The 25,601-nt window shown below is 46.0% G+C and overlaps 3 protein-coding genes across 3 annotated transcripts; 1 reads left to right on the top strand and 2 right to left on the bottom strand.

The window, feature by feature from the left end:
- The first annotated feature begins 299 nt into the window (after window positions 1–299).
- On the top strand, window positions 300–2,496 carry LOC123180528 (40S ribosomal protein S4). The gene is made up of 5 exons (XM_044592594.1): window positions 300–451; window positions 945–1,022; window positions 1,108–1,288; window positions 1,405–1,502; window positions 1,887–2,496. The coding sequence occupies exons 1-5, from the start codon at window positions 449–451 to the stop codon at window positions 2,322–2,324; spliced, it is 798 nt and encodes a 265-aa protein (XP_044448529.1). The 5' UTR covers window positions 300–448; the 3' UTR covers window positions 2,325–2,496.
- A 1,400-nt stretch (window positions 2,497–3,896) lies between these two features.
- On the bottom strand, window positions 3,897–5,183 carry LOC123166083 (desiccation-related protein PCC13-62). The gene has a single exon (XM_044583850.1). The coding sequence runs from the start codon at window positions 5,101–5,103 to the stop codon at window positions 4,132–4,134; it is 972 nt and encodes a 323-aa protein (XP_044439785.1). The 5' UTR covers window positions 5,104–5,183; the 3' UTR covers window positions 3,897–4,131.
- A 5,336-nt stretch (window positions 5,184–10,519) lies between these two features.
- On the bottom strand, window positions 10,520–11,921 carry LOC123166076 (uncharacterized). The gene has a single exon (XM_044583841.1). The coding sequence runs from the start codon at window positions 11,912–11,914 to the stop codon at window positions 10,520–10,522; it is 1,395 nt and encodes a 464-aa protein (XP_044439776.1). The 5' UTR covers window positions 11,915–11,921.
- Window positions 11,922–25,601: the final 13,680 nt, after the last annotated feature.

Here is a 25,601-nt window from a genome sequence, read left to right as displayed (position 1 = left end):
GCCTATGAGCCTCATAATTCGACTCTCGAAGTTCAAACGAAAAATTACAAGAAGTGAATAAGGTAGAAGTTTGTAGGATCTCTGTTTTTTTAGATAAAGTCGCTGTTAGCTATGGTCCAGAGCTACACCCCCAAAAAGAGGAGAGAAAAAAAAACTTATGGTCCAGAGCCGACCCTTTCTTCATGAGATATGGCCCAGAGCCACTAGGCCGTCTCTTACAGGGAGGATTTGCACAACCGTGTCAAGCCCAAGTCCAGGCCGAAAGCCCACACAGCCGAACGGGGCGGCTAAAACCCTACCTCTCGCAGTATATATATAAGCTCTCTCGCCCCCTCGCTTCCCCCTCATTCTTTGTCATCCCGGCGGCGGCGCGTAGAACAGGAGAAGGAGCAGGCGGCGGCGGTGCCCGAAGAGGAGAAGCACGGCGACCTAGCCCGAGCTCGCAACCATGGTGAGCGCCGCCCCTTTCCCCTCCCCCATCCCTACGCGTGCTTCCTTGCCTCTCGTTTGTAGATCCGATCCGTAGCCGCCTCCGTTCGAATGCGGCAGCGCCGCCGGCTACCTGTTGCAGAGATCCGTGGGTTAGGGTTGAGGTCACTCGGTGGCTTGTGCTGTTACTTGGCTCGGTAGATTTGCTCGTTTTTTTCCTTGGGATTCCTGTGGTTGATGCGTTGTAGCGTGTACTGCTAGTGGGTTCGACGCCTGTCCTCAGATAGATCAACTCTCGAGGCATGTAGCGTTGCGTTGATTCATGATGTAGATGCTGTTACCGGTGTGGCTTTGGAAGATTTAGCTGCCTGATTTGACGAGATTTGTATATCTTGTTGTAGATTGTAGATCAATTTCGTTTCTTGTCTATATGTGTTCCAAAGTATTTTCCGAGATCAATTTCGTTTCATGTTTTGATATGGTAATAATTGTTACCCTTGTTCATCTGTCAACAGGCTAGGGGTTTGAAGAAGCATCTGAAGAGGCTCAATGCCCCGTCTCACTGGATGCTTGACAAGCTTGGTGGAGCTTTTGTAAGTGCATCAGTTCTTCTAGCATGTGGCATTTTTAGATGGTTGTGTTCAGTTATCTGATACTTGATTTGTCTACTGATTTCAGGCCCCCAAGCCATCATCTGGTCCTCACAAGGCCAGGGAGTGCCTGCCTCTGATCCTCATCCTGAGGAACAGACTGAAATATGCTCTCACCTACCGTGAAGTGCAATCTATCCTTATGCAGCGTCATATCATGGTTGATGGAAAGGTCCGCACTGACAAGACCTACCCTGCTGGGTTCATGGGTATGCTCTAATCTTCTAATCTTCTAGTAACATGTGTTTTGTTCTTATGTGAATTGACATTCTGCATAGATTGTTGACATTATTTGATTGCTGATACCTTACTTGGTGTCTACCAGACATCATTTCCATTCCCAAGACTGGTGAGAACTACAGGCTTCTTTATGACACCAAGGGTCGCTTCCGCCTTCACTCTGTCAGGGATGAGGATGCTAAGGTTAGGTCTATCCCTTTTCTGTATTATCATGCTGTTCTTCCTGATGCCTTTTGATTCCTGGAACTGATTATAATTTACTTATAGAAACTTTAATCTACTTATAAAACCTACTTGTATATGGTATGCATTGATATCCTCTTCCAGTGAAGACCTTGCTGTTGCTATCTTACTTGCCTAGCATTGTACCACCCTGTTGTCTATTTGCTGTTCTATTTGTTCACTATGCTTAACTGTTGCAATCCAGTCTTCATTTTCTTAGGATGCCATTTTGTTTTCAGATCCTGCCTGGATAGGTTCTAGTTTGTCATCTGTTTTATCCATAAATATAAATGTAGTATATACCATTATCTATCCATCTGCTGACTTTCTTTCCTTCATGTGCAGTTCAAGCTCTGCAAGGTCAGGTCTGTCCAGTTCGGCCAGAAGGGCATCCCCTACCTGAACACCTATGATGGCCGCACCATCCGCTACCCAGACCCACTCATCAAGGCCAATGACACCATCAAGCTCGACCTGGAGACCAACAAGATTGTTGACTTCATCAAGTTTGACGTCGGCAATGTGGTCATGGTTACTGGTGGGCGCAACACTGGGCGTGTTGGTGTGATCAAGAACAGGGAGAAGCATAAGGGAACCTTCGAGACCATCCACGTTGAGGATGCGCAGGGCCACCAGTTTGCCACCCGTCTGGGCAACGTGTTCACCATCGGCAAGGGCACCAAGCCGTGGGTGAGCCTCCCCAAGGGCAAGGGTATCAAGCTCACCATCATTGAGGAGCAGAGGAAGCGGGATGCCGCTGCCCAGGCTGCTGCCAAGGCCTGATTCTGAGGCGTTGAGTCGTTTTGCTATAGCCAGTTATCTTCAAGGATATAGACCTATGTTCCTGGAACCGTCGTTTTTAAGTTTTGCCTGATGTTTGTTGATTTGCGAACTCGTGGTTGCTGCTAGATGTAATGTGGATGTTTACCTTATTAAGTGCTATTTCGAGACCTCATCTGGTTATCTAATATGTTTCAGATAAAGGTTAGGCATTATCTGAAAAATTGCTTTATCTTCAAAGTTTGAAGATGGAAAGTTTGCAACCTCTTATTTTGCTTCTTTTGGTTTTTGACATGCTGGCCTTTTTGATAGTGGTTGAATTCATCTGAGTAGTAGAAAATCGTGGCCTCCTTTAGGTTCTTTGGCTCGACATCTAATCGTCACACCTCGAGTCGAGATGGGAAGCCTTGCCGCGCCGGGATGAGAGGCCTTACCAAGCCTCTCTTCTTTGTAGAAAGAGTGCGTCTTTTTGCCTAGACTTCAAGCAGTTCAGCTTTGAACTGTCCTTGGTTTGTAGAGAATCGAAGTTGATTTACCAATTAGTCGCGTTCCATATGATTTTTGAATTTAATCAGAAGTAATTTGTCGAGATCGTGCACCCTTTTCTTATTTAACCGAAAAATAGCACAAAACTATTATCATGATGTTGTTAGAGCAACTCTAGCGGATCTCAAAAAAAAGAAAAATGGTTCCTCATAAAATGGATCTGCAGTACCGTGTGGCATCGGATAGAACAGATGCCACAAATTTGTACCGTATAATGTCTTTTTAATCTTTTTTCCTTTCTGTTTTTTCCTATGATCATCTTTTTCCCCAAATCACTTGCACAAGCAGCCGCCCCCAGCCGCAACCGCTTTTGTAGAACTATGGCTGCCAGGCCCGGCGGCGACCTTGAGCCCGCCTCCATGGCGGAGCTACCGCCGCCACCCAAGAGCTTGAGGGGCGTGATGGCTATCAGGCCACCAGCCCGCATCCATGGTGGAGCTGCCACGGCCATCCGAGAGCTTGAGGGGTGTGTTGGTCGTCAGGAATGAGGCGAGGAAGGGCAGAGGACATCGGCCGGCTGGTCGGCGGCAACGGGGATGACTGGGGAGTTGGCGGAGGCGGCGGTGACAGTGGCGGTTGATGTGAAATTTCCCTCCCGCCAATGGTTTTTTCGTATATGGGAATATGCAAAATGAAGGGAGAAACAGGAGATATGGAGGAAGCGGGCCGATTTTTAGAGCTCCTCACAATTTTTTTTACGGGACGGGCTGTTTGCTGGACCTGGTCGGGACGATTTTTTGTCCCGGTCTCTTAAAACAGCAATTATTTTACGGGACAGGCCAACATGACGGATCTGCTAGAGTTGCTCTTAGTGAAGCCAAACCTGCTTAGTTGGGCGTGGTGGTTCTTCATGAGATCTTACATGAAATGAAAAACACCAATCTGGCTTGAGTTAGTCTTCTGACCATGGCATCTACGATGCTCTCGCAGGCCGCAGCTATCTTATCGCGCTTCCTGCTATCTACGCATAATACTAAAACATGAAACTTGCAGAAAAACCAGAATTTGTTTGACAGTACTGTTACCAGATGTCTTTAAGATGGCCCAGCATTTCATTTGAAGCTCGATCCACAGCATATAAGGAACAGACAATGCCAAATCAGAGTATGAGTAGTGCTAACAAAGTACACTATTCGCAATAGATTATAGTTTTGTTTCTCGAGCTGTAAACTGAAGTTGGTCTAGAATATCAGTTCATGGGTAGCATGAAAGAGGTGGAATGGAAGCACCGGCCACCGGGTGATTCCTCGAGCTGCAGCGACATCTATGCGAGCTGGACAAATCCTCTGGCGATGGTGCCGTTGGCGCCCTGGGGCAGGAACCCGCCGGGGACCTGCTCGTTGCGAGAGCCGTAGAGGATGCGCAGCGCCTCCGCCGGGGTGCGCTGGTACCCAAGCGAGTCCACGCCGGCGCCGAGGATGTTGCTGATGGTGCGCCGCTCGGCGCCCTGGTGCCGGTCCAGCACCTTGACTCCCTCGTCCTTGGCGCCGCAGCCGGACAGGTCGTTGCGCCAGTCGGAGATCCGGCGCGTGAACTCGGCCACCGTGCGGCCCTTGTAGGGCGCCACCGTCTCGTCGGCGCGCTGGTACAGCAGCATCCTGATCACCGCGTCCTGCCCGGCCTCCACCGCCAGGACGCTGGCGTGGAGGCGCTTGGAGGCGTAGCCCATGAGGTTGGGGCTGATGCCGACGGCGGCGGCGGCGGTGACGTGAGGCAGGATGTAGGAGGCGAGGAGGAAGTTGACGGTGCCGTTGTAGGCGTCGAAGGGCGGGTCGAGGCGCGCGCCCATGGCGTCGTCCATGATGGCGGCGAAGCGGTCGGCGCTGAGGTCGATGGGCGGGCGCGGGAACCCGCCGTTGGCCTGCGTGATGGCCCTGATGTGGCCCACCTCCTGGTACCCGAGCTCGGCGGCGATCTCGGTGGTGCGAAAGTCGAGGTTGGCCTTGCGCGCGCCGACGGGCGCCGGGCCGCCCGCCGAGAGGTTGCGGTCGAGGTAGTCGATGCCCCGCCCCAGCGCGGCGTGGAGGAACCACTCAGCCTCCACGAACTTGGGGTTGAGCAGGAACTGCAGCTGCTCCATGTCGCTCGGGTACACCGCGATGGCGCCCCGCCGCGGCAGGCTCGGCCGGCACCGCGGGTCGTCCGTCTGTGTGACTGTGACGGTCGCCGCGAGCGCGACGACCTGCAGGCCCGCGGCCAGCAGCTGTAGCAGGAAGGCGCCGTGCGCGCGAGCCATGGCCAGGGAGGACGGAGCGCCTGTCGTGCCGTGCTAGTGAGAGCTCGCGTGCTTGGCTCTGCGCTGCTCGTGCTCGTCCGTGTATTTGTGCTGCGGGCTGGGGGTCTGGTAATGGTTAGCGTGGGTTTAGGAGGGCATGAGGTTGGCAGGACACGAAATGCTCGCGTGTCCATCACCACGGCGGGCTAGTGATTTGGTAAAATTTCTCTAAACCAAAGAGGACTACACATGGACTGATCGCATGTTCTCTAGAGCGTTCTGTATTTTGAACCGGGCCGAAATCCCGTTCGATCGAAGACCAATCCACGTATGAACTACTAGCAATATGTAAGTTTTTCTTAAAAAAAGTATCTGCATTTTTTTTTCAAGAAAACTTCCAATCTAGTATTCATCATTAATTATGGTAGTACAATGAATACCCGAAATAATAAAAATTACATCCACACCGTAGTACGACATAGCGACGACTACAAACACTGGAGTGAGCCCAAGGTGTGTCATCGCCCCTCCCTCTCTGGAACCGAGCAAAATTTGTTGTAGGAGACGGTCGGGAAATCGTCATGCCAAGGTCCTATAGGACCAGCGCACCAGAATAGCAACCACTGATCCACCGAAGACAAACGTCGATAGAATCCCGCGAGATCCGCTGGAGACAAATCTTCACACGCCCTTCGATGACGCTAGAAGCATCACCAGGATGGGGGCTAGGCGGGAAGAACCTTATTCCATCTTCAGAGAGCCGCTACCGCCTTATCTTTCTGAGCAGTACACAATCCCTAAGAAAACTCAGAAAAGCATCTAGAAACTAAGCCCTCCCACCGGCAAGGGCCGAGATCCACCACGCCTATATGGCCCTATGGCCACAAGAGACGAGGCAGACCGGCGCTGGTGCCTGCAGGAGGCAGAAGAAACCCTAGTAGCCGCTGGGTATGAGTAAACTTAACGCACCACCCAGCGCTGCACCCTATGGGGTACCCCTTCCAAAGGTCATTTCCACTTTTTACTCGTGCTGATAAGTGGCGCACTACATGTGTGCCACTTGTCGCAACTTGAGAGTTTTTTTCGTTGATTTGCTTTTTAAAAACGTTTATCTATTGAATCGTGCACTCGATTCATAAACCTTTTTCACTTCGAATTTCTCACGGCTAGATCTTCGAACTAGACCCTATGTTCCTAAATTTTGATAAATTTTTTATGGAAAAATGATAACGCAAAAAAGAAACAATAATAAAAAAGACCAAAAACCGGAACCGGAAAATCCCAAAACCTGAAAGCACGGTTATGCTTTTGTCACTTTTTTTGGGTGGGGGGGGGGGGGGGGACAACTGTGCTTTTCCCTTTTTGGGAAGCCCAATTATGCTTCTGGCGGAAGCACAGACTTTGTTTTTCCTTTTCCGAATAGCACATTGTGCTTCTCGTGGAAGCAGAGACCGTGCTTTTCCTTTTTTCCGTGAAGCCCAACTGTGTTTTTTCCTTTTCGGGAAGCACAACTATGTCTTTTTTCCGTTCAATAAGCACAGATGTGCTTCTTGTGGAAGCATATATTGTGCTTTATTGTTTTTCGGGGAAGCACAGTTGTGCTTTTCTTTTCCCGGAAAGCACATACTGTGCTTTTTCTTTTCTGGGAAAGCACAATTAGAAGAACATGTTGTCAAAGGATAGCTTCTCGAAAAAACCTTTTTTTCTCGAAAGGGTACCCGTTAACTAGTTGCTCCCGAAATTTATAAGAACTAGAGGATGCCCCGCGCTTTGCTGCGGAAATTAGTTGATGAAAAGTTGGGTTGATAACTTGGGAATCATAATTTAAAGTACATATGATTTATTATATTTAATTATGTATATTTGTAACAATATTTATTGAATATAAGTAGAATAATTGAATAGAAAATACCTTTTCATGCATGGTTGAATGGTGTGGTGGGTCTTTCTCTATACATGATTGTATGTTGAGATGGGCTTTCCCATTTGTAATTATATGATGAGATGGCATGCTTACATGTTGAGATAAATAAGTTAGTGGGGACAATTCTCTCTTAGGTATATAGGGTTCTAAAAGATAGGAATTTTGTTAGGGAAAAAGTTCTTTTGATTTTTTTGGTTTGTAGGAATGGATTCCTATTTCTATGTAGGATAGAAACTAATTCTTCATATTTCAAAAGAAAAAAGCCATTAGCCTAGACTCAATCAATTTTTTTCTATCCTATGTGCCAAATGACATCTCTTTTCCTGTAAAAATTGAGATATATGTCATCTCATTTTGTATGGTTCCCTTTTCTATAATATCTCTATATCCCACTAACCAAATGAGACCTAAAACTATGACTATGGACTAACAGAGAGTAGTTTAATTAGGTTGGTCATCAGAATGATATAGAATTAATACATTGTCATGAGGAAAAAACTGAACTCTAATTAAGTAATCCGCACCAGAGCCCATGCTCTTGGTGAACAATAAATATGGAAAAAATAGCATGTTTTTTCAAGAAATCTAATAGTTTTAGGCGTTTAAGATGCTCGGATGCGCTAGGAGCGTCCAAATTTTGGTGGTCAAATGACATACGAGCAGCTCATGGCAAAAAAGAAAAAAAGGAACAGGTGAATTTTAAGGAAACGCATCATCTTCTATTAGTTGGTCTGGATATGCTCATACCAATATTTTTTCTCATACCAAATACACCGACGCAATCCATGGATATATGAACTCATGAATACATCGTCAATGAGGTGAATGAATGCTATCCTTCAGAGAAACAAAAACAAATCTGAAGAGCATTCGAGCAAACTATAGTTACAAGAGATTGATACACTGCACAAACTTTTCAGTACAACCATGCGACTCCCGAGACTGGTATTTCTACCATGCGCGGTATGCATCCACCACTCCCTTGTTTCGTTGGGATATGTGCCATCACAATATTAAACAGGTAAAATATAGCATCCTGACATCACACACATTGATTTCTCTCACATAATATGTCGTAACGTGATATTTCCTAGTTAGTTCCATCTAGTTGAGTTTTATTTAAAAATTAAATGTTTCATATTATTTATAACAAAATTATACTCCCTCCATTTTATAATTTTTGTCATGGTTTTAGTTCAACTTTGAAATTTGAACTTTGTCAAAGCATATTCAATATTGGGCTTATTTTGAAGATAAAATCGAAAGAAAAACACATGTACAAATGGAATATTTTTCTGAAGTTTATTTGAACATATATAGTTGTTCCAAGTTTAAGATTGAAAACAAATGCATGTGTACTAATGAGTAGGAGAAAGAACTCACTCTGTGTGCATGTGGTTGTGAGAGGAAAATGAGGAGAGAGAATCCATAAAGTTGATTGATTGATGGTCAGAATATATGATTATACCCAAATACTTATCGGTGCAGCTGCGCTAATTGGGCTTCCCGAGCGCACGCGCTATGCGACAAAAAACATACATGACACGGGTTGCATCTGAGCAGACCTGCCATAAAGGGTGTGTGTCATCATTACAATACAAAAAAAGAAACTATCTGGTCCTCGTCCCATCCGAACACAAGTCAAGTAAAAAAGAATACGTGCATTTTTTGGGTTTTACAAAATTTAAAAAGGCATAACTTTTGAGTCGAGTATTGGAATTTAGATTCGTTTTCACCATTGGGTTTTTCACGACGAGTTCTTCAAAACTAGATCCCATATGGGTATATCTGGACGAACTTGTTTTGAGCAACTTTTGTGTGCTGTAGAGGCAACTATAGTGCGATAGGAAAGCAACTTCTTTTTAGTTTGCCTACTATAATTGCCTATCAAGGAGAAGTCTTTATAAGTTGCCTCCCATGGCCATGATGTTCACTAAATTCACATATAAGTTGTCTACCACACTATCGAGTATGCCACCACTATGTTTCAGAGTACATGCAACATGAGCTACACCGACAGACAACTTGTCCTAGGATCGTAGCCAACTAATTAGCGATGACATGAAACCAATCATCATTGTTAGGCAACTAATTATCATTGTCATGTTCTCGTGATTTGTGGGGGCAGTTGCTTGGATTCGTTTTGAACAGGTTTTTGCATTTGTGTTTTTCTGTAATATAGTTGCTTGGTTTTGCTAGACTGTTGCTTGGATTATTTTGCTAGAACAATTTTCATTTTGTGTTTTCTTTGTAATTAATTTGTTTTGGATTTTTGTTAGAATAGATAAGTTGCAGGGGGGGGGGGGGGGTAAGATAGTTGTCCACAAAGGCTATTCAAGTTGGTAATACGTTTTTTCTGCCTAAAGTAGACAATCTAAGTAGGAATGCTAGGGACAGTTGCTTGGTTTTGTTAGGACAATTTTTTCATAGTTGTTATTTAGTAATGCAGTTGCTTGGATTGGATAGTATAATTGCTTGGATTGGATAGTACGGTTGCTTGGTTTTGTAGGATAGTTGCTCAGTTAAGCTAGAATAATTTTGCATTGTTGTTTGGTATTACAATTGCTTGGATTTTCTAGGATAATTGTTTGGATTTTTTTGCTAGGAATAGTGGCTTTGGATCTTGCTAGAACAGTTGTGTGGATTTCTGCTAGGGGGGCAGTTGCTTAGAGTTTGCTAGAACAATTGCTGTATGCAGATATGTATAGTTATATACACACACAAGATGAGTTGGACTTGCACACATTTTCTTGATTTTCTCATTTTACACAAACCAACCAATAGGAAACACACATGAGTTGCATGTTGAATGCACTGGAATTGCACAAAAACACCCCAAATTTTGCTATTTTTTTGTGTGATACTCAAGTGCATAACGTTCTGAAAGTTATTGTCCTTGTTTTGCCTCCAATAGTCCCACCAATGGTGAACTTAGACTTTTTCATATGTAGCACTAAAGGTGCATCATGTTTTGTGTGGTTTTCTCATTTTTTACACAAACCAAACCTAATAGGCGGTCCTACTGGAAGAAAATAAAGTTGCTTTTCTATAGCACTGAAGTTGCCTCCATCGTATCCAAAGTTGCCTCAAAAAAAAAGTTAGATGAAACCTATCTATATGAGATCTAGTTTCGAAGAACTCGTCGCGAGAAAGCCAACTGTGAAAACGAAATTGAATTTCGACACTTAAATCAGAAGTTATAGTTTTTTAAACTTTTTGAATCCCTAAATAAATGCACGCGAGGACATGGTTCCTTTTTTAGTAAACTGCGGTCGTGCGCGACAACTGCTCTTTCCATATTTGGATGAGCGCTAGTTTCCATCAACGGGCGCTCGGGCGCCTGCTAGCCATGTCCATGATTATATTATTCTAGAATAACAAATACGCAAGTTTGCATGCATCCTAATCTCCAACCCAGTGGACGGTTGATCCATGCACGGGTCGAGTCCCGTGCATGGTAGAAGTGCTTTTCTCTGCGACTCCCATACACTAGCTAGTTGTAGCTGGCGGCTATCATCTTGGGCTCAACCGCTCAAAGTACAGGTTGCGCCTGCAGAGCGGGCACGTCTCGCTCATCTTGAGGACTTGCTCGAGGCACGCGCCATGGAAGACGTGGGGCTTGCCGCAGCCCGGCCACGCGGCGAGGTCGTCGCCCTCCAGCAGCTGCCAGCAGACGGGGCAATCCTCCCCGGCGGCGACAGCCCTCCTTCGCTTCGCTGGCTGTTCACCGACGTCCATGCAGCACTCCTGCCCGGCTGCATCGACCTTCCTCTGCTTTGTCGGCCGCTCGTCGGCGTCCCTGCCGCACCGTACCGGCTCCGGCAAGTACAGCTCCATCCCGGTGAAGCGCCCGGGCCACGGCTTCGCCACCATGCCCTCCAGCGCGGCGCACATGTGCCGCATGCTCGCTAGCGTGTACTCCGCCCGCCGGAGGAGGCCAACGTCGACGAACACCTCGACGCGTCTTGCTCCCGGCGGGACGCTCACCTTCGACGCCAAGCTGGACCATAGCTCCTGGAGCTTCTTCCTGAAGCCATGGGGGTATATCAGCAGGCCCAGCGACGATCCGGTCCAAGCCAGCGACCTCGCCGTGTGGTCGCCGGTGGCTATGAACCGGAGCTGGTGCTCCTTCGTGCTCCTGCGCGCTTCCACGCCGCACGATGATGGCGAGAAGCGGGTGTAGCGGAAGAGCACGAGTATCTGCATGGGGTCTGCTTCGTATTGCCTCTCCGTGGCGGTGACCTGCATGAAGCCGGCCGTCTTCCCGGCGGCGGCGAACCGCGGCGCCGAACCTCCCTCGAGGACGAACTTGCTGGGGTGTACCATCTGTAGCAGCACGTCGTTGTCGGCGCTGCTCTCCATGCCCGCTTGTCCGTCAACCTCGTCGTCGCTCTCCTCCTCCTCCTCGCCGCTGCTGTCATCGTCGTCGTAGTCTTCCGAATCCGAACCCACCGACTCGTCGTCCTCTGCCCCGCTGTTGTCATCGTCGTCATCCTCCGACGACCACAGCATATGATCCTCTTCGTCCTCCAACGGCAGCGGCGACGGCGGAGGAAGAACGTAACCGTCGTTGAAGCAACGACCCTCAAACCGAACGGCGACCGCCACATCACCATCCGCGGGGTCGCCGCCCTGCCGCCTCACGCGAGAGCAAAAGAGATCGAGGCCCATCACCAGCACCGGGCGCGGCAGCTCCGCGTGCGGCCTCTCGGACGACAGCGACGCCAGCTCGAGGGTGCCGTCGATAGTCTTGACGTAGGCTTCCACGACGACGCGCTGGCCGCCAACTGCGCTCGGCGGCGTGTGGACGAGGGACACGTAGGTGACGACGCCGCGGCGGCCGTTCAGCACGGGCGCTGATCTCAGGGTCTCGCCGCCCTTGACCTCGACGGACCAGCGGAGGTCCATGCTCGGATGGAATCGAATTAGCAGCTAATAATCTCGCGTTAAGCAAAACCGTGCTCCTCCTCTGCTTATATGGATCGCACAATTGCACTGCCACAAGCCGTTAATTAATCGTAATCAGGATTTTACGTGGATTTGTTTTCTCAGGGTACTCTCGACTAGAATGCCACTCGGAGTGGAGTACTTTTCTTGTTATACGCAGTATACATCGTTTTTTTCTCTCTACTTCATGAGTACAACATTTTGGAAGGGCAGTGTGCACTTTGTTTCATCTATCTTCTCTTTGGGCTGGAAATGGTACTTCTCTTCACTTCTCTGTCAAAACTGGGAACAACACTCATCCCCAACCCCCCAAAAAAAACACCCATTCTCTTTCTTGAGTCTGTCTCTTTCTTCATTCGCCTTGTTGAGTCGTCACTCTATTTGTTCGTTGTTCATTTATTCACATTTTCGTTCTACCAGTCCTGGATCTGTTATTCATTATTTTTATTCAGGTTTTCATCTTTTATGTTTTTCTCACTCTAGTTTGTTAGTCATAGTATTTCATTTGAAATTATTCTTATAGCCTATTTCCCTCATTCTCAATTATTCTAGCTAGTCATCTTTCATTACTTTTCTCCTTATTTGCCCTTTTAGTCTAAGTATAATCAAAATTATTCTTAGAGATTTGGTGTTCACACAAAGCATTTTTCTGGTTGTCCTAGCAAAGCCATCTCTAATGCATGATGATATTCCTCCTTTGTTGCAACTATGTGTATGTGTTTTTTTTGTGTGTGTGTGACACAAATACTCCTTTCGCCCCGAAAATGTAGTGTGTATTTCATTCCTTTGAAGTTCAATTTTGTAAACTTCCACCAAATTAGGATTAAAATTTATCAACATCTATAACACCAAAATAATACCATTAGATGCATCATGAAACAATACCATATAGTACTTGGTTCAAATTGTGTTAAAAATATATTGTCCATCCGTTCCATTATATTTTCATATAATAAATATATTTTCGTATACTCTCTGCGTTCCAAAATACTTGTTGTGGTTTTAACCATGACAAATATTTTGGCACTGAGGGAGTAATAAATATCTAGAATATAACAAATACTCCCTCTATTCCATAATTTTCATATACTACTGAAGGACATATGCCCTAGAGGCAATAATAAAGTTGTTATTTATATTTCCTTATATCATGATAAATGTTTATTATTCATGCTAGAATTGTATTAACCGGAAACTTAGTACATGTGTGAATACATAGACAAACAGAGTGTCCCTAGTATGCCTCTACTTGACTAGCTCGTTAATCAAAGATGGTTAAGTTTCCTAGCCATAGACATGAGTTGTCATTTGATGAACGGGATCACATCATTAGAGAATGATGTGATGGACAAGACCCATCCGTTAGCTTAGCATTATGATCGTTAAGTTTTATTGCTATTGCTTTCTTCATGACTTATACATGTTCCACTGACTGAGATTATGCAACTCCCGAATACCGGAGGAACACCTTGTGTGCTATCAAACGTCACAACGTAACTGGGTGATTATAAAGATGCTCTACAGATGTCTCCGATGGTGTTTGTTGGGTTGGCATAGATCGAGATTAGGATTTGTCACTCCGAGTATCGGAGAGGTATCTCTGGGCCCTCTCGGTAATGCACATCACTATAAGCCTTCCAAGCAATGTGACTAATGAGCTAGTTGCGGGATGATGTATTACGAAACGAGTAAAGAGACATGCCGGTAACGAGATTGAACTAGGTATTGAGATACCGACGATCAAATCTCGGGCAAGTAACATACCGATGACGAAGGGAACAACGTATGTTGTTATGCGGTTTGACCGATAAAGATCTTCGTAGAATATGTAGGAACCAATATGAGCATCTAGGTTCCGCTATTGGTTATTGACCGGAGATGAGTCTGGTCATGTCTACATAGTTCTCGAACTCGTAGGGTCCGCACGCTTAACGTTCAATGACGATCGGTATTATGAGTTTATGTGTTTTGATGTACCGAAGGTTGTTCGGAGTCCCGGATGTGATCACGGACATGACGAGGAGTCTCGAAATGGTTGAGACATAAAGATCGATATATTGGAAGGCTATGTTTGGACACCGGAATGGTTCCAGATGAGTTCGGGCATTTTCCGGAGTACCGCGAGGTTACCGGAACCCCCCAGGGAGTCATTGGGCCTTAATGGGCCTTAGTGGGAGAGAGGAGGAGGCGGCCAGGTGGAGGGCACGCCCCCCAAGCCCAATCCGAATTGGGTGGGGGGCCAGCCCCCCTTTCCTTCTCTCCTTCTCCTTCTTCCTTCTTCTCCTACTCCAACTAGGGAAGGGGGGGGGGGAACCTACTCCTACTGGGAGTAGGACTCCCCCCTTGGGCACGCCATGAGAGGGTCGGCCCTCCCCTCCTCCACTCCTTTATATACGGGGGAGGGGGGCACCCCATAGACACACAAGTTGATTGTTTAGCCGTGTGCGGTGCCCCCTCCACAGATTTCCACCTCGGTCATATCGTTGCAGTGCTTCGGCGAAGCCCTGCGCCGGTAGCTTCATCATCACCGTCATCACGCCGTCATGCTGACGAAACTCTCCCTCAACCTCAGCTGGATCTAGAGTTCGTGGGACGTCACCGAGCTGAACGTGTGCAGATCGCGGAGGTGCCGTACCTGCGGTGCTAGGATCGGTCGGATCGTGAAGACGTACAACTACATCAACCGCATTATCATAACGCTTCCGCTTTCGGTCTACGAGTGTACGTGGACACACTCTCCCCTCTCGTTGATATGCATCTCCTAGATAGATCTTGCGTGTGCGTAGGAATTTTTTTGAAATTACCGCGTTCCCCAACAGTGGCATCCGAGCCAGGTCTATGCGTAGATGTTATATGCACGAGTAGAACACAAAGAGTTGTGGGCGATAATAGTCATACTGCTTACCAGCATGTCATACTTTGATTCGGCGGTATTGTTGGATGAAGCGGCTCAGACCGACATTACGCGTACGCTTACGCGAGACTGGTTCTATCGACGTGCTTCACAGACAGGTTGCTAGTGCGTGTCTGTTTCTCCAGCTTTAGTTGAATAGAGTATGACTACGCCCGGTCCTTGTTGAAGGTTAAAACAACACACTTGATGAAAAATCATTGTGGTTTTGATGCGTAGGTAAGAACGGTTCTTGCTCAGCCCGTAGCAGCCACGTAAAACTTGCAACAACAAAGTAGAGGATGTCTAACTTATTTTTGCAGGGCATGTTGTGATGTGATATGGTCAAGACATGATGCTAAATTTTATTGTATGAGATGATCATGTTTTGTAACAGAGTTATCGGCAACTGGCAGGAGCCATATGGTTGTCGCTTTATTGTATGCAATGCAATCGCCCTGTAATTGCTTTACTTTATCACTAAGCGGTAGCGATAGTCGTAGAAGCAATAGTTGGCGAGACGACAACGATGCTACGATGGAGATCAAGGTGTCACGCCGGTGACGATGGTGATCATGACGGTGCTTTGGAGATGGAGATCAAAGGCACAAGATGATGATGGCCATATCATATCACTTATATTGATTGCATGTGATGTTTATCCTTTATGCATCTTATTTTGCTTAGTTCGGCGGTAGCATTATAAGATGACCTCTCACTAAATTTCAAGGTATAAGTGTTCTCCCTGAGTATGCACCGTTGTGAAAGTTCGTCGTGCCGAGACACCACGTGATGATCGGGTCTGATAAGCTCTACGTTCACATACAACGGGTGCAAGCCAGTTTTGCACACATAGAATACTCGGGTTAAACTTGACGAGCCTAGCATATGCAGATATGGCCTCGGAACACTGAGACCGAAAGGTCGAGCGTGAATCATATAGTAGATATGATCAACATAGTGATGTTCACCATTGAAAACTACTCCATCTCACGTGATGACCGGACATGGTTTAGTTGATTTGGATCACGTGATCACTTAGATGATTAGAGAAATGTCTATCTAAGTGGGAGTTCTTAAGTAATATGATTAACTGAACTTTAATTTATCATGAACTTAGTACCTGATAGTATTTTGCATAACTATGTTGTAGATCAATAGCTCGCGATGTAGCTCCCCGTATATTTTTGATATCTTCCTAGAGAAAAAAAAGTTGAAAGATGATAATAGCAATGATGCGGACTTGGTCCGTGATATGAGGATTATCCTCATTGCTGCACAGAAGAATTATGTCCTTGATGCACCGCTAGGTGATGGACCTATTGCAGGAGCAGATGCAGACGTTATAAACATTTGACAAGCTCAGTATGATGACTGCTTGATAGTTTAGTGCACCATACTTTACGGCTTAGAACCGGGACTTCAAAAATGTTTTTAACGCCATGGAGCATATAAGATGTTCCAAGAGTTGAAATTGGTATTTCATACTCATGCCCATGTCAAGAGGTATGAGACCTCTGACAGTACTTTGCCTACAAGATGGAGGAGAATAGCTCAACTAGTGAGCATGTGCTCAGATTGTCTGGGTACTACAATTGCTTGAATCAAGTGGGAGTTAATCTTCCAGATAAGATAGTAATTGACAAAGTTCTCTAGTCACTATCACCAAGTTACTAGAACTTCGTGATGAACATAATATGCAAGGGATGACGAAAACAATTCCCAAGCTCTTCGCGATGCTAAAATCGGCGAAGGTAGAAATCAAGAAAAGCATCAAGTGTTTATGGTTGACAAGACCACTAGTTTCAAGAAAAAGGGCAAAGGGAAGAAGGGGAACTTCAAGCAGAACGGCAAGCAAGTTGCTGCTCAAGGGAAGAAGCCCAAGTCTGGACCTAAGCCTGAGACTAAGTGCTTCTACTGCAAAGGGACTGGTCACTGGAAGCGGAACTGCCCTAAGTATTTGGCAGATAAGAAGGATGGCAAAGTGAACAAAGGTATATTTGATATACATGTTATTGATGTGTACTTTACTAGTGTTTATAGCAACCCCTCAGTATTTGATACTAGTTCAGTTGCTAAGAGTAGTAACTCGAAATAGGAGTTGCAAAATAAACAGAAACTAGTTAAGGGCGAGGTGATGATGTGTGTTGGAAGTGATTCCAAGGTTGATAAGATCACCATCACACACTCCCTTTACCTTCGGGATTAGTGTTGAACCTAAAATAAATGTTATTTGGTGTTTGCGTTGAGCATGAATATGATTGAATCATGTTTATTGCAATACAGTTATTCATTTAAGTCAAAGAATAATTGTTGTTCTATTTACATGAATAAAACCTTCTATGGTCATACACTCAATATAAATGGTTTATTGAATCTCGATCGTAGTGATACACATATTGAAGCCAAAAGATGCAAAGTTAATAATGATAGTGCAACTTATTTGTGGCACTGCCGTTTAGGTCATATTGGTGTAAAGCGCATGAAGAAACTCCATGCTGATGGGCTTTTGGAATCACTTGATTATGAATCATTTGATGCTTGCGAACCATGCATCATGGGCAAGATGACTAAAACTCCGTTCTCCGGAACAATGGAGCGAGCTACTGACTTATTGGAAATAATACATACCGATGTATACGGTCCGATGAGTGTTAAGGCTCGCGGCGGGTATCGTTATTTTCCGACCTTCACAAATGATTTGAGCAGATATGGGTATATCTACTTAATGAAACACAAGTCTGAAACAATTGAAAAGTTCAAAGAATTTCAAAGTGAAGTGGAGAATCATCATAACAAGAAAATAAAGTTTCTATGATCTGATCGCAGAGGCAAATATTTTGAGTTACGAGTTTGGCCTTCATTTAAAACAATGTGGAATAGTTTCACAACTCACGCCACCTAGAACACCACAGCGTAATGGTGTGTCCGAACATCATAACCGTACTTTATTAGATATGGTGCGATCTATGATGTCTCTTACCGATTTACCACCATCGTTTTGGGGTTATGCATTAGAGACATCTGCATTCACGTTAAATAGGGCACCATCTAAATCCGTTGAGACGACACCATATGAACTGTGGTTTGGCAAGAAACCTAAGTTGTCGTTTCTTAAAGTTTGGGGCTGTGATGCTCATGTGAAAAAGTTTCAACCTGATAAGCTCGAACCCAAATCGGAGAAATGCGTCTTCATAGGATACCCAATATAAACTGTTGGGTACACCTTCTATCACAGATCCGAAGGCAAGATATTCGTTGCTAAGAATGGATCCTTTCTAGAGAAGAAGTTTCTCTCGAAAGAAGTGAGTGGGAGGAATGTAGAACTTGATGAGGTAATTGTACCTTCTCCCGAATTGGAAAATAGTTCATCACAGAAATCGGTTTCTGTGACGCCTACACCAATTAGTGAGGAAGCTAATGATATTGATCATGAATCTTCAGATCAAGTTACTACCGAACCTCGTAGGTCAACCAGAGTAAGATCCGCACCAGAGTGGTACGGTAATCCTGTTCTGGAGGTCATGTTACTTGACCATGACGAACCTACGAACTATGAGAAAGCGATGATGAGCCTAGATTCCGCAAAATGGCTTGAGGCCATGAAATCTGAGATGGGATCCATGTATGAGAACAAAGTGTGGACTTTGGTTGACTTGTCCGATGATCGGCAAGCCATAGAGAATAAATGGATCTTCAAGAGGAAGACGGACGCTGATAGTAGTGTTACTATCTACAAAGCTCGAATTGTCGCAAAAATGTTTTCGACAACTTCAAGGTGTTGACTACGATGAGATATTCTCACTTGCATCGATGCTTAAAAGTCTGTCCGAATCATGTTAGCAATTGCCACATTTTATGAAATCTGGCAAATGGATGTCAAAACTGCATTCCTTAATGGATTTATTAAAGAAGAGTTGTATATGATGCAACCAGAAGGTTTTGTCGATCCTAAAGGTGCTAACAAAGTGTGCAAGCTCCAGCGATCCATCTATGGACTGGTGCAAGCATCTTGGAGTTGGAATATACACTTTGATGAGTTGATCAAATCATATAGTTTTATACAGACTTGCGGTGAAGCCTGTATTTACAAGAAAGTGAGTGGGAGTACTAGAGTATTTCTGATAAGTATATGTGAATGACATATTGTTGATTGGAAATAATGTATAATTTTCTAGAAAGCATAAAGGAGTGTTTGAAAGGAGTTTTTCAAAGAAAGGCCTCGGTGAAGCTGCTTACATATTGAGCATCAAGATCTATAGAGATAGATCAAGACGCTTGATAAAAAATTTCAATGAGTACATACATTGACAAGTTTTTGAAGTAGTTCAAAATGGAACAGTCAAAGAAGGAGTTCTTGCCTGTGTTGCAAGGTGTGAAGTTGAGTAAAGACTCAAAACCCGACCACGGTAGAAAATAGAAAGAGAATGAAAAGTCATTCTCTATGCCTCAGCCATAGGTTCTATAAAGTATGCTATGCTGTGTACCAGACCTATTGTGTACCTCGCCATGAGTTTGGCAAGAGGGTACAATAGTGATCCAGGAGTGGATCATTGGACAACAGTCAAAATTATCCTTGGTGGAATAAGGAAATGTTTCTCGGTTATGGAGGTGACAAAGAGTTCGTCGTAAAGAGTTACGTCGATGCAAGCTTTGACACCGATCTGGATGACTCTAAGTCTCGATCTAGATACATATTGAAAGTGGGAGCAATTAGCTAGAGTAGCTCCGTGCAGAGTATTGTAGACATAGAAATTTGCAAAATACATACGGATCTGAATGTTGCAGACCCGTAGACTAAAAATTTCTCTCACAAGCAAAACATGAGCATACCTTATTACTCTTGGGTGTTAATCACATAGCGATGTGAACTAGATTATTGACTCTAGTAAACCTTTTGTGTGTTGGTCACATGGCGATGTGAACTATGGGTGTTAATCACATAAAGATGTGAACTATTGGTGTTAAATCACATGGCGATGTGAACTTAATTATTGACTCTAGTGCAACTGTGAGACTGAAGGAAATATGCCCTAGAGGCAATAATAAAGTTATTATTTATTTCCTTATTTCATGATAATATTTATTATTCATGCTAGAATTGTATTAACCGGAAACTTAGTACATGTGTGAATACATAGACAAACAGAGTGTCCCTAGTGTGCCTCTACTTGACTAGCTCGTTAATCAAAGATGGTTAAGTTTCCTAGCCATAGACATGAGGTGTCATGTGATGAACGGGATCACATCATTAGAGAATGATGTGATGGACATGACCCATCCGTTAGCTTAGCATTATGATTGTTAAGTTTTATTGCCATTGCTTTCTTCATGACTTATACATGTTCCTCTGACTATGAGATTATGCAACTCCCGAATACTGGAGGAACTGTTGGGGAACGTAGTAATTTCAAAAAAATTCCTACGCACACGCAAGATCATGGTGATGCATAGCAACGAGTGTCGGTGTCAAAACCGGTGGATCTCGGGTAGGGGGTCCCGAAGTGTGCGTCTAGGATCGATGGTAACAGGAGACGGGGGACATGATGTTTACCCAGGTTCGGGCCCTCTCTATGGAGGTAATACCCTACTTCCTGCTTGATTGATCTTGATGAATATGAGTGTTACAAGAGTTGATCTACCACGAGATCGTAATGGCTAAACCCTAGAAGTCTAGCCTATATGACTATGGTAATGTGTATACCTTTCCGGACTAACCCCTCCGGTTTATATAGACACCGGGGGGATCTAGGGTTTACATAGAGTCGGTTACATAAGAATGAATCTTCATAGTTGGTCGCCAAGCTTGCCTTCCACGCTAAGTAGAGTCCAATCCGGACACGGGTACGGTCTTCGGCCTTCATGTCTTCACAGCCCATTAGTCCGGCCCAATAGATAACAGGCCAGACGCCTGAGGACCCCTTAGTCCAGGACTCCCTCAGTAGCCCGTGAACCTGGCTTCAATGATGAGGAGTCCGAAGCACAGATTGTCTTCGGCATTGCAAGGCGGGTTCCCCTTTCGGAACTCCAAGATAGTCTTCGGATGCGATGATAGTATCCGGACCCGTCACACACACACCATACATAACATTAGAGAGAATATATATATCTTCACACGAGTTCTATCCGCTGACAGCTTTTTACAACATGACATCACATCTGTCCGGTCATATTTTCGAACAGTTTTTCGTCTGCCGCTCCACGTTCCGAGACGCGGTTGCCATTGCCACGTCTTGTCGTGGCAGAGATTGTGTCCCCTTATTGCGGGATTCTCATCAATGCGGGCATGGGTAACCCAATCGTGCCGTTTATACGACCCTTGGGGATAGGCGAATCTTAAGGCGAGTGAGGAGGCGTTTAATATTTGCTGCCTTTATAAGTGGATAAGGATCCCCTTCCTCTCTCACGCCCTCTCTCTGTCTCCGCCCTTCCAATCTCGAGCTCTAGCGCCCAAGTTCTCATCTCCTTTACACTCAAGCAACCATGTCCGGATCCGGAGGTCAAGGCAAGTGGATGGTCTCCTCCGTCAAGGAGGAGGACATTACTGAGCTTCGGGCGGCCAGATATTTGGCGAAAGAGATCACTCACCGCCTGCCAACCGAGGGACAAGTCGTCCCCACGCCGAAGCCCACCGAGAGGGTAGTGTTCATCCCCCATTTCTTCCGCGGGCTAGGGTTTCCACTCCACCCTTTCGTCCGCGGGCTGATGTATTATTACGGGATAGATTTCCATGATCTGTCCCTGATACGTCTCCAATGTATCTATAATTTATGAAGTATTCATGCTATTATATTACCCTTCTAGGATGTTTTATATGCATTTATATGCTATTTTATATGATTTTTGGGACTAACCTATTGACCTAGAGCCCAGTGCCAGTTTTTGTTTTTTCCTTGTTTTTGAGTTTTACAGAAAAGGAATACCAAACGGAGTCCAATTGACGTGCCAATTTTTGATGATTTTTTATGGACCAAAAGAATCCTCCGGAGCAAAAGAGTTGGGCCAGAAGAGTCCCAAGCTGTCCACGAGGGTGGAGGGCGCGCCCACCCCCCTGGGCGTGGGCCCCTGCCTTGTGGACGGCTCGGAGACCCCCCCTGACGTGAAACCTACGCCAAAAACTCCTATAAATACAGGAACCTCCAGAAAATAACCTAGATCGGGAGTTCCGCCACCGCAAGCCTCTATAGCCACCAAAAACCAATCGGGACCTTGTTCCGGCACCCTGCCGGAGGGGGGATCCCTCACCGGTGGCCATCTTCATCATCTCGGCGCTCTCCATGACGAGGAGGGAGTAGTTCACCCTTGGGGCTGAGGGTATGTACCAGTAGCTATGTGTTTGATCTCTCTCTCTCTCTCTCTCTCTCTCGTGTTCTTGAGGTGGTACGATCTTGATGTATCGCGAGCTTTGCTATTATAGTTGGATCTTATGATGTTTCTCCCCCTCTACTCTATTGTAATGGATTGAGTTCTCCCTTTATAGTTATCTTATCGGATTGAGTCTTTAAGGATTTGAGAACACTTGATGTATATCTTGCGTGGGATACCCGTAGTGACAATGGGGTATTCTATTGATTCACTTGATGTATGTTTTGGTGATCAACTTGCGGGTTCCGCCCATGAACCTATGCATAGGGGTTGGCACATGTTTTCATCTTGACTCTCCGGTAGAAACTTTGGGGCACTCTTTGAAGTACTTTGTGTTGTTTGAATAGATGAATCTGAGATTGTGTGATGCATATCGTATAATCATACCCATGGATACTTGTGGTGACATTGGAGTATCTAGGTGACATTAGGGTTTTGGTTGATTTGTGTCTTAAGGTGTTATTCTAGTACGAACTCTATGATAGATTGAACGGAAAGAATATCTACGTGTTATTTTACTACGGACTCTTGAATAGATCGATCCGAAAGAATAACTTTGAGGTGGTTTCGTACCCTACCATAATCTCTTCGTTTGTTCTCCGTTATTAGTGACTTTGGAGTGACTCTTTGTTGCATGTTGAGGGATAGTTATATGACCCAGTTATGTTATTATTGTTGAGAGAACTTGCACTAGTGAAAGTATGAACCCTAGGCCTTGTTTCCTAGCATTGCAATACCGTTTACGCTCACTTTTACCACTTGTTACCTTGCTGTTTTTATAATTTCAGATTACAAAAACCTATATCTACCATCCATATTGTACTTATATCACCATCTCTTCGCCGAACTAGTGCACCTATACAATTTACCATTGTATTGGGTGTGTTGGGGACACAAGAGACTCTTTGTTATTTGGTTGCAGGGTTGCTTGAGAGAGACCATCTTCATCCTATGCCTCCTACGGATTGGTAAACCTTAGGTCATCCACTTGAGGAAAATTTGCTACTGTCCTACAAACCTCTGTACTTGGAGGCCCAACAACGTCTACAAGAAGAAGGTTGTGTAGTAGACATCAGTCCCCGAATTCCTTCCTCAACATCTCGGCGTTCATCGTCGTGTGCGAGGCCTTCCTCCATATCCATCCCCACTTCGGGCTGTGGCTCAAAGTCTTCAATGTGAAGCCGAAGGTGGTGGATGGCCAACACGCGGAGTGCAGAGGAGCCATGGTGAGCAAGCTACCCAACGTCTCCTGGCCGAAAGGCACTTTTGTGGAGACAGTAAAGGAGTGGCAGAGACAATGGTTCTACATCACAGAACTCCGCGGCACCACCTGGGCCGCGGCTGCCGAATTCCGCTCCGGCGCTCCCATGTGACTCACCTCCTAGGTCGAGAAGAGTCCGGACCGGTGCTCGCCTGATGAGCTGATAGCGCTGCAGACGCGTGTCCAGAGCATGATAGCCAAGGATGTCAAGCTCGTCGATGTAATCCAGGTGATGCTAGTTCGCCGGATTCTTCCATGCCAGCGCAGAAGTCATCCTTTGTGGGATTTTAATCTGAAGAAGCATCGAACCCTGGTGAGGCTCTTCGAAACCACCCAGGCAGATGCCTGGAATTTGCTTTTCAAGGGCAACGAGAAGCCACCAGCCACGGATTCGGACTGTGGCCACGATTGTAAACACCCCACCAGCGAGGTATGTTATTTCTGACGTATCCCCAACTTAATTGTTTCGAAGATGATGTCTGAGTTTATGTCACATCCCTAGCTTCTAGCAATGCACTAGGCTAGCTTCATGTGTGCATCATGTTTAATATTTGAAAGAAACTTGAAATGGGGATGTTCAAACCCTAGCATTAAATCAACTCAACTAGGATGGATTAAAATCTTTTCAATAAACCCAAAATGTCCCTAAGAAAAGTTCATGATTTCTGGTTAAGGTGGAAACCTCTGCCAAAAATGATGAATATATTCTTAGATCATTTTTGGATTTTTGAATTAAATCATATTTTATTTGACTTTGGGCATTTAAATACTATAAATATTTAAGTACTCAAATGATTCTGAAACTAAATGTGGGTCACTGGAATAATCCAAAGAGAGTCCACAAATTATTTTAGGATTTTCCAAAATGGGTTGGTATTGTTACTAATTCAAAACAGAGGAAAAGAAATAGAAAACAAAAACAAATAAAAGAGAGAGAGGAAAGGACTAACCTGCCCTACCTGGCCCGTCCCTGTAGCAGCCTAGCTGGGCAAAGCCGGCCCAGCCCACCACCGCAACCCCCTCTGTCGCCTTCCTCCTCGCGCTAGTAGGCAGGGGCGCGTGCCCGGCGCGCGCAGCCACACGCCGGCCACCTCCTCCCTACCTGGCTGCCTCCTCCTCCCCCCGGATGTCTCTCGCAGCGCCACGCAGCTCCCTGGTCCCTCTCGCTCACTCCCGAGTTCCTTCCCCTCCTCTGTTCTCTCTCTCGCACGCACCCGAAAGCGACCGTCGCCGCCGCCGTGCCCAGAGCCACCCCCTCACCCTTCCGCCATGCCCAAAGGCTCCGCCCTGACGCCACGGAGCTCCAAGACGAACCACACGCCCGCGGGACGCCCGAAGCGACTCCATCATCTTCATCTTCGTCGTCGGCCGCCGGAGATCTCCCTCGCCGCCCTGCTCGCTCCAGCCTCTTCCCGAGCTCGCCAACCCCTCCGTTCGATCCGCTGTGAGCTTCTGCATCGATTCCCCCCTCTCTCCTGGCTTTTTCCCTCCCGCTAACACCATTGCCCGTCGCGGCCGAGAGCTCGGCTCCGCCGGCCATGTCGCCGCCGTGGCCACTGTCACATAGAGCTACAACCGAGCACATAGCCGTGCTCAGCGCAACGCCAGAAGCCCAAAACCCCCTCCAGCTGCTCCTGTCGTGCTTCGCAACACCGAAACCGCCGAGACCCGAACTCCGGCCGCCGCATTCGTGCTCGCCGCCGTCGACTTAGACCACCCCAGCTCCTCCCGCTTGGCCTACCAGATGCGCGCGAGCCCCAGCTACGCGTAGGACCAAACCGCGGTCGATTTGGTCGACCGTGGGCAAATTCCGAGCCCCTCCGCCGTCTCGGGCTTCACCGGCGACGAGCCGTGGACCAAGTCCGCCGGGTTTGACCCTGCTTGACTGGGGTATGACTCCCCCCTGACCCACTGACGTGTGGGCCGCCCTTGTTAATTATTAGTTAGGTTAGTTTAGCGCTAATTAACCTAGATTAGTGCTTAACCTAACACTAACTAACTCTGTTAAGTTAGTTATGACACTGACACGCGGGGCCCACATGTCAGGTTTGACCTGGACCGCCCCTTGACCTGCTGACGTCACCCTGACGCACTGCTGACGCAATAAAGCATTTACTGGATTTATTCTTGTA

This window comes from Triticum aestivum, chromosome 1D (genome assembly GCF_018294505.1).
Source record: "Triticum aestivum cultivar Chinese Spring chromosome 1D, IWGSC CS RefSeq v2.1, whole genome shotgun sequence".
Lineage (NCBI taxonomy): Eukaryota > Viridiplantae > Streptophyta > Magnoliopsida > Poales > Poaceae > Triticum > Triticum aestivum.
This window is presented reverse-complemented; position numbering and strand designations above follow the sequence as displayed.